Raw genomic sequence first — 9,798 nt, 5'->3', positions numbered from 1 at the left:
TATCTTGTTGTGGCTGAACCTCACTGACATTGGGTGAGATGTATAGTACTGTTTCTCAGACACAGGTCATCATCGCAGGGATGTCATAGGCAGACAAACAACCATATATAACTCCTGGTTACAACTGTATTAAAACTGCTTTCTGCTCATTGGTTGATATGCATAATATGATATATGTACAGTATGTGTATATGATATGTATGTTTCCTCCTTCAGAAAGTATGATGAGGGATGGCAAAAAAAAAAAGCCTCTTATTTGTACGGAGCCCCTTAAGTGACAGCCACAGCAACAAGGTGTGGCCTCGCACACAAAAAGGAAGACAAATAAAATTCTAAGATTTCTCATATGTCTTAATTAACTTCACTATTTGGTACAGGATGTGTGTTTTAAATGATTCATAAAACGTTACCACTATGTGCTGCACTCCTTGAAATTTTTAATCTCCATTTGTGGGGAGTGGGATTGGATCCGAGACGGTTTTGAGCAGAGATTTTACCATAAAGTCTCAAAAATGTTTGAATCAAATTTGATGCATTTGGCATGACGGGGTTGATTTATTTAAATTGTGTAAAGGGTAAAGTAAAGTAGTTTCACATGATTAGGATATGTGTCTTGTGAGCATTGGAATTAAGTGTTAACATGTTAGATTCAATTGTTGTACGTATCAAATTGTAATGTTTAAAAAGTGTAGTACCGGAAGACCAGCTCACGTGTGCAACGCACTTCCGGTCTTGTGTGTTCTCGCGAGATGTCACAGTTTCTCCTTTCCTCTCGTCCAACATGGCGGCGCTGTATGAGGGATACACGTTGTGCGGACTTGTTCCATCTCAAAATTTGCACAGCTCAGGCATCCGGGGGATCGAAGCGGAGAGAGACGGCGACCATGTCCTCGTCACAGATTCAACCAGAACCGTCACGCTGTTCAAGGTAACGTGTAGTGTTTGTTTCGAGCCGGTTTCTCCAGCCGTTCAGTGCGACTCGTGCTGGCGGTCAGGGCTGCTGTTAGCTACCGCCGCCACGACAGACAAAACAATACAGCTGTTGTAACTCATACCGTTCACTTTCAGCCGTTTTCAGTCACATTTTAACGGTGGCTTAGCATAACAGTGTGCTTAAACTTGCTAATTTATGCGAATTTTCACCATATGCACTGAAAAACATAAAAACTAATGATGGGTTAAATTTACAAAATCAACCTGCATGTTTAGCTATGTCACAGCTATTGAAGTTATTAGATATCAGTCAGATTACTATAAATCTCTCTCTCAGTAAATGTCATCTCAGAACTGTGTTCACTTCTGGTATTCTAGTAGTTTTCAGGAACGTGTTTCCAACTATGCATCACGTTTCCAACAGGTATTTGCAACACGAAGTCAAAGTGGTGCTCCATAAAACACCAGAGATGCTTGTCATTAAAATTTTAAATCATCATTGGACTGCAATACAGTAGTCAGTAAAAGTGGCATTTTTGTTATTTTTAGAGGAATCACTTGTATGTTTGTTGTAATGAACAACAAACTGCTCCTCCTTTGGTCAGTACAGAGAGTGGATAAAAGTATACAGTAATTAGCAACTAAATCTGGTGTAAAAAAGGGTTGAATAATTTACCATCTATTTGTTTGACTAAGAAAAGAAACCGGTGCTGTCTCAATGATGCTTTTGTTGTGTTTCTGACAGGTTTCAGATCAGAAGCCGCTGGGCAGCTGGACGGTGAAACAAGGACAGACTCTGACCTGCTCAGCAGTTTACAACTCACAGACCAAAGAATATGTGTCGGTCTCAGACCACAAGGTAGTTTGATTCCATGCTGTTAAAGAAGACTTTCACTTCTTGAATAAATTATTGGCGCCATCAACATTCAGGATTCCTGCTCCGCAATGTTGCTTTTTCAGTAAATTTGTCCTATATTTGTGAGTTTTGCTTTAGCATGACTCCATTATTCCACCAAAACAAAAACCTTTTGATAAGCTTGTCCACACATTTAATTATTCATTTAGGGAGCCCTCGTCATTTAAATATTTCCCCTCACTAATATACATAACTATAAAAATAACACCATTCAACTTTTGAAATTTTAATTCAAGATGACTCTGGATTTTTCAGAAACATTTTTTATTTCCTGGTCCAAATTAATGTCTTGCTTGGTTTTGTTTTTAAGGTGATCAGAATTTGGAATGAAGGGGACATACTTTTAGATAAGGCCTTCAAAGCAACGGTAAGTGTGAGCATACATACATATACATACAGTAGATCCTGTACATACATACACATGTTGTGATGTGAAGTCAGATCACATTTCAGAACAAAAGTGTTTTTACTTGCTTTAATTTTTAATTTTTTTTAATTTAATATACTGTTTTGATCCCCGGAGGGAAATTAAGAACTTGTTCGTTCTATTATACAGAGGGGTGCAGTGTAATGTTGTTGTTTCATACTGTAAGTACTGTAGTGTACTTAAATCTTTGTAAAAAAAAAACCATCTTGCTGTCTTTTTTGTTGAAATTCTGAAAATTCTCAAATGGATTTGTCTGAATTTTTGCAATAGGGTCTGTAGCTTAAATGACGTCTATGTAGGGTCTGTTATCCAGGTCATGGCTATCCAAAGGTGTTTAAATCAATCCACTGGACTTAAAGAAAGCGTAACTAGATTAAAGTCCAGTGGATTGACTCAAACAGCTTTGGATAGCTTAAGTGATGCACAATATTTTAAGTTTTTTGAATTGGGCAGATATGACATGTAGTTTTACATATGTTATTAATTGGTTATACCTTACATAATTGATCTTCTTTAAAAAGCCAATCACAGTCTTTCTACCAGGAATACTGGAAGTGAGTCGTTCAACCTGCCAAGCCCTTTTCTATCTGGAGCACCACCACCAGAAATTATATTCCTCGCATTCTACAACTGATCCTTAGCGGTTATCAGATTCTGTTTATGCTTATCATTCATTTCAACATTCGTCATCATATACCATCATCGGGCATTGAAACGTTGCGGTGAAATATTAATTTCATATTAGCGGCAGTACAGGGAGCACTATTTGGCTTCTGGAGCTTCATTAGTTCAACCATAACACACGTAAGAGAATTTAATAAGTGATAAAACAATGGACATGCAGACAGATTACCATATGATCTCATTTTGAGCCCCAAAAATCCAAATTCTTAATATAAGAGACGATATAGATTACAGGCGTTATCTTTGGGCATCCATATTGTGCTTCATAACACAAACATGTAACTTTATGCTGTTTTGTGCACCAGGTGACAACGGACATCTGGAGGGTCCACTGTGTACCTGGAGGGAACCCAGTTGTGTTGTTTCAGAGAGGAGCTGTGAGACTCCTGGACCCTCTCCTTTCTGAGCCACAGCAGCGCATAGAAGAAGTCCTGGTTCAAGAAGAGACAATTAAGTCAGTATCACCATGAATCTAGATCGTAATCTCAGTTTTAGTCAGCCTGAAGATACGTTCTGTTTGTAGCAGTGGACGTTTGGTCATGAAAGCTACATCTGTTATTTCGTCATTCTTGCAAAACACAGTCGAGGAAAAGTCATATTAAAACAACCTGATTTCCTGTGCTGCTGTTTTTTAACAGTTCTCCCATTTATCTTCAGGTGGAGTACCACTTTAATGGCAGATGATTCGCAACAGTTTGTCATCTTTGTAACTGAACAGGTAACATATTTTCAGCAGTTATATATACACGACAACATTAGACAGATGTGGAACATTCAGCTAATTCAACTTGAAGTATTCAGTACTAAGAAGTAAAGATGAATCATCTCATGGCGTACGGCCAGGCCTGCATGCAAATGAATCATTTGCCTGTAGCTATTCTTGTCTGTCTTCATTCTTACCATCGGCACATGCATCAAGTCTTATTTCTGGTATTTCTGAAGAGCAGTTTGGATTCAGCAACCGTGAATGTTTTCCCCACAGAGAGGAGATCATTTTCTGTACCTGCAGAGACTGAATCCCAACACCCTACATAGGTACCGGCTGGAAAGAGAGGAACCTGGGCTTTTCCCACTCAGCTTTTCCGCCACACACAGGGATAAACACATCTTCCTGCTTTACTTGTGTAAGCTTGAATCTCTTGTGAAAATAATTTATATTGAACTGTTTGACTGTTTGCATGCTAGTCTTGCTTTGTGTAATTTTTTTTTAAAGAAGTAATCGTGTATTGAAGTCTGTCACCATGAGCGAAAGCTTCATGCAATTCCACTCAGTGTCAACTTTTATGTGTAGCAGATTTGTTGATTTCAAGTATAATCTGTCTTTGCAAACAAATGCTAGTTATTTGGTTGCAAAAACCGAAGAAGTATAACACGTCATTAGTTGTCTGTGATCTGTTCCTTTTAATAATGCCTTTTATTCCATAATTTCCCTGCCATCCAGATCCTAATGGTCACGTGTACCGCAGTGAAGTGTCAATTCGAGGCCTGGGGGCTGATGAGGGATCACAGGCTCTTCCATTGCCCCGCATCCTGCTGCTGGGTCTTCCTGTCAGCGAAGGAGTGCTGGAGGCAGCGACGGCCTTGGTCCTGGATGACGCCCACATCGCTGTTGTGGGGGTTCCACACCCCTCTGCTGGAGCTGGTAAAGGTAAGTTCACTTCAAGATGTCCACAAGACAGCATCCTGTTGGTTTTAGCTGCACATTTTACACAAAAAAAATGACAATTTTACTTGTTATTGTGTGTTTTAGTTCACAGAAAAGCAGTGTTGCAGCGCTCTCATAACTAATGAAGTACAGGCATTAGTGTCCATCCTGTCTGGGTTGGATGAATGAGCTTTAATGCCTGTATATACCAGTTTAAATTACACTGAGGATTTAAGATCTCGCCTTGCTGCTGCTGAAAAATTTTTTTGACAGTGGGCCTTTTGTTTGGACTGTGTCTGACAGGAGTGTGTGTGTGGTTCTTTATTCCTCTTTTCAGACTACCTGTGCATCTGGAATACCAATTTCCAGGCAGTTCAGGCAGGCAAAGAGATGTCCGGTAAAATCTATGGGCAGGTAAGAATGTTTTTTCTTTTAAAATGCAGAGGATTTGAAAGGCTGACTGTCTCCTTGTGTCTCTAACTTATGATTAGTAACTACACATGAATCAATCATGATGGTTTTTAGCCATGGTAGTGGACCGTATACAGGACAGTCACCAGTATTTTCTGTGGAGGTTAGAGGTTTGTTTGAACTACCCAATCAGGATGCTGATGAAGTTTTTTTTCCTTTCCATATGGACAGCAGCTGTGCTTCATACATGACATATAGAATGCATACTTTCATCAGTCATACCACTTCATGCTAAAATTGCTGTTTCGCTCCCAACCAGATTCTTTCTAAAATAAAGCAAGCATTTTGTTACGTCTTTTTTTTTTTTTCATACATATGAACGTAGGCGATTTTAAGTCATTCTCTTATTATTCTGCTGAGACAGACTATGATCTATATGCTGCAGAACCAGTTTAGTTTTCTTTGTAGTGGGGGCATCTGGTCAAAAATCTTAAATTTCTAGTCAAGGGACGCTGCACATATGCTGAAACGTAAAGTAATCCTAAATAGTCTGTTAACATGGATATTAAAATTAGCCACGGCTTCATTTATTATTGTTGCTGCTCCAGGCCAAGGTTCCCTGTCCTTCCAGCTGCTGGGTGCTGATGGAGGACTGTATGACTTTGGTACAGCATTCTGTCTGCTCTCCACTGTGACAGGGCCGACTGTCCCTCCTCACAACTTAATGGCAGTTTACAATCTTGAACGGACACAACAAGAGACTATGCTGTCCATATTATATCTGTTCAACACTTGTTTACTTTTAGCACTTTTGTTTTCTTTTTGATTGGGTTTATTTTTTCCTTTCCAGCTATGGACTTACTCAAACAAGTTATTCATTCCACATGGGAAAACCCTCTCTGTAATTCCATATGAATGCCTCATGGTTTCATTGGCCTCTGCCCTGGGAAAATTAAAGCAACACAAGACAGAAGGTGAGCTGAAACAAATTTGAAAAGTAAACCTCTGAACCATCTCATTCCATTAAAACTAAACTATATTGCTTAGTGGTCTTCTTTGCAGAGACCTTGCTTATCTCTGCATTACCCTTTTATTATTTTGCTGAAAGTCCCACTATGTTACAAATTCTTATGTATAAGTCTATATTTGTTTATTTTTATGTAAGAGTATAACAATCTGAAAATATTTTCAGATTGTATGGGACATACTTGTGGCTTTATTGCTGCTCATAACTTTGCATCTCCTATACTGACTAGCTCTCTTAAATCAGGTAGGAGGAGGCCAACCTACAATCTAATCACATAGTCATTCTGCAAAAGAGCAAAATAATTTGTAATTTCAGTAGTTGATCCAGTTGACAATTTACAGCCCGTAGTTGTCAAATACTCTTGCTGACACATCAACAAATAACCCAATAAACTGGGCCAAAAGATTTTTAAAAATCTTACTAGGAATATACAGTATAATACATATTCAGTCACATTATAGGTATTTCATAATACTTTTGTAACAGTGAAGAGGTGTTATTGTGGATTTGTATGTTACTCAGTAAAGATGAGTGCTTTTCTGATCGCTACAGTGTCCACAGCTCCAGCATCTGTGCCATCATGGAATATCATTCTGCATGGAGAGAAAGCTCAGCCCCCCAGAACAGTGGAGACCAGGAAAACAGTGAGGAAAAAATGATGTTCCTAGAAAGAGCAGTCTGACCAGTAGTAAAGTTTTTAAAACCTCCCTCGCTGTATTAACACTTCCATTTATATGTTGTTGTTTTTTCATTTTTTCGATACAGAGAACAAGCCGTAAGAGCCAATCGGTATCTTGTTTAACAATTGACCAAGTTTTGGAGCTCGTCAAGGTACAAATTTATTTATTTTTGATGACAAAAAAGTACTGACAAATAAAAAAAAAATTTATAATGAGCAAAATATTTTATTTTCCTCATGCAGACGGCACCGGTTGACGAGGTTCAAAAAGAGGTCGAGGGACTCCTCGCTAGGACCGACCTCCAGGGCCTGCATCCTTCAGTGGGGCAGATTGCATCAACGCTTGTGTCCAGGAGCCTGGCCGATCCAACCTTCTACACCCAGAGGACCCTGGTACAGCTGGTAAACACTCAGTCCCTCTGCCACAGGTCAGTAAGACATGGAAATAGAATCTTGATTTATATAATGTGATGCAGAAAACATGTATCATTTGTGAATATGGAAGGTTAATTTAACGAAGCGTCTTTTGCTGTACTTTTACAGTGTGTGTCCTGACCTTGTGCTTTTGGCCCTGGAGAGGAAGGACTATTTTTTGTGTCAGCTCTGCTTACAGTTCTTCCCTGACATCCCAGAAGTTGTCACTTGTGCTTGTCTTAAGGCTTTTATCAGGTGAATATTTTTTTTTAATTCACATCACCAATTTAGGAAAGAATCAACATCGTTCATTTGTAAAATTTCCACCAGGGGGCGCCAATGTGACATGTTCGCGTTGAAGATTTTAAGAGTTCAATTTGATTTTTTGATTTGAAAAGTTGATAAAAAATTCTGCATTGAGGGCAACAGAAGTGATCAGTTACTTTGATAATGTGAGACTGTTTTTCTACATTAATCTTGCAGTATGCCTGATGTTGATGCGGAGAAAGCAAGCCTGGAGCCTGACAGTGTCTCCTTCATGGAATCGTTGATTGCTAAGGAGGATGACCAAGTTGGCTTGCAGAATGGTTTCAGTCCCACCGCTTATGATGAGGACCGCTCAGACACCCTCGTTGGAAGCGGTACTGTCATTCAGACCAGGGCAGAGGACAAAGAGAAGACCTCGACTCCATCACAGGACATTTGTCCTGTGTCATTAAACAAGGCTGTTCTATTGTATCCTTCCTGTGAACAATCACTTGATGTTAATTGCAAACTATTTGATGTATAATTGTAGCTTTAAAATGCATAGAAACATGAGTCCTTAATTTAAAATGCACAGAAACGAGGTCCTAATGACACCATACAGTGGCACGTTTCTCCTCCCACACTTGAAAGATCTCTCTTCCCAACAAGTTATTGTGAGTAACTACCCCATCTAAAGTGAAATAGCCCCCATTGCAATAACACAAACCATAGATGCTTAAGTAAGTGAAACATGTGCCCATCTTTCTCTTCCAATTAGCTTTTCCTGCGGTACCTGCAGTTCCTTTACCTAAAATACTCTCAAGATGCTTTCCTACACGTGTCTGGAGTGAGATCCCCAACTCTCACTCAGGTCTGTATGACTGTCTTAACTGCATCTGTCAAACATGTTGATCCTTGCAATAATAACCACATTTTAATAGTGAAGTGTTTTAAAAAGTTGGAACTAAAAACTTCAGTCGCCCCTGTGCAAAATAAATTCACAAACTATTTTTCTTTATCATTTTATTATAGGTGATGGATTGGGTTTCCTTGTTGTTAGATGCTCATTTCACAGTGCTAGTGATGACTCCTGAGGCCAAAGGCTTGCTGCTGAACTTCCATCGATTTGTTAAGTCACAGGTGACTGTTTTCTCTGTTGTATGCTCCACGGGTTACTGAATGTTAGATATTCAGAATCTAGCACACGTTTTATCACCGGATTTACTACATCTGGAAATTAATCTGACAAAGAACTTAAAGATGTCTTTTTAATGTCTTCAGGTAAGGCTGGTTTCTGAGCTGGGAAAGATTGAGGGCGGCCTCCAAGAGCTCAGTAATTTGAAGGTGAAGAAGGATGTGGGACAGTACTCCATTGAGGTCATTGAGTTGTTGTAGAATGTGTACAGTGTGAAGAGTTTTAATAAATCATTGAACATATTTCCTCTATTTACTTGTGGTTTAAAGAGTGCTCTCTGGCACAGATGCTAGCCATCAGATCTTAAGATGAACAGTTTTATTGTAAAGAACCTCTGATATATCTTAAATCTTGAGAAGATGTAAATGTTTTTTTAAGAATAACCAATACAACCAAACGTTGGATATTCAGACAGTATGGTTTGCATGATGAACTGAATGTCTGCTTTAATGCCAAACTATAAACTGCATGTAAAAGCCACCTATAAGGAAAAGACTTGTTATATTTTTAACAAAAATTTGTCTTCTACCAAAAGAAAATCCCTGGCTATTTTTATGTGTTGTAACAACAGAATATTTGTTTTTGGTCAGCTCTGAATTTGTACTAATGGATTTTCCATGAAAACTTTTTATTTTGAATACAAATGTATTATCTCTAAAATGTGTCAGTTTTTTGTCATTATTTACACATGCTAAATTATGGATAGAAAAGGTGACCATTCTTTGTGTGTATAGTATATTAATATTTGGATATGTGAGTATGTGTAACAATGAGATACACTTCACATTTAGGAAAGGGGCAGTTACTTTATTTGACTCCTCACTGGGAAAAATCTTAACTTCCAATGAGTAAACCAGATTCATCCTTTATCATACTAAAGCACTCTCCCTGATGGGTATAAAAATATTTAACCAAGTCTAAACACACACCGATCAACATTAACGTTATAATCACTTTATAAGAACAGTGTCTGCCTCACTTAGCCCCATCAAGTCATGTATTCCATATGATCTGAAGATACGCTGTGCAATCTGACAAGACCCTGGAAGTTCATCCTAGTTAAAACATCAAAACTACTGAGAGGTGAAGAGAAAACACTGCTTAATGTAGAGTTTGTAACAGAAAATATGTCTCGACTGGCACGTTATACTGAATATATGAATAGGGTATTACCTGCATTGAGGCGAATGATCATAGGTGCTTCATCAATATTGGATTGAT

The 9,798-nt window shown here is 38.6% G+C and overlaps 1 protein-coding gene across 2 annotated transcripts; it reads left to right on the top strand.

Annotated features, from left to right (window-relative positions):
• The first annotated feature begins 774 nt into the window (after nt 1-774).
• Nucleotides 775-8,819, top strand: nol11 (nucleolar protein 11). Of its 2 annotated transcripts, none has more exons than XM_068320615.1 (18): nt 775-928; nt 1,679-1,792; nt 2,160-2,216; nt 3,266-3,414; nt 3,618-3,678; nt 3,943-4,084; nt 4,402-4,608; nt 4,943-5,019; nt 5,867-5,990; nt 6,605-6,687; nt 6,809-6,874; nt 6,966-7,150; nt 7,266-7,391; nt 7,620-7,871; nt 7,978-8,056; nt 8,161-8,253; nt 8,415-8,522; nt 8,664-8,819. In XM_068320615.1, exons 1-18 carry the CDS (start codon nt 782-784, stop codon nt 8,775-8,777), a joined length of 2,184 nt encoding a protein of 727 aa, XP_068176716.1. In that variant the 5' UTR covers nt 775-781; the 3' UTR covers nt 8,778-8,819. The 2 variants fall into 2 exon arrangements, with proteins under 2 accessions (XP_068176716.1, XP_068176715.1); XM_068320614.1 differs by having other exon boundaries at nt 6,596-6,687.
• The last annotated feature ends 979 nt before the right edge of the window (nt 8,820-9,798 follow it).

This window comes from Antennarius striatus, chromosome 8, assembly GCF_040054535.1.
Source record: "Antennarius striatus isolate MH-2024 chromosome 8, ASM4005453v1, whole genome shotgun sequence".
In the NCBI taxonomy this organism is placed as follows: domain Eukaryota; kingdom Metazoa; phylum Chordata; class Actinopteri; order Lophiiformes; family Antennariidae; genus Antennarius; species Antennarius striatus.
Note: the sequence above shows the minus strand (reverse complement) of the source record. Positions and strands in the feature narration are given on the sequence as shown.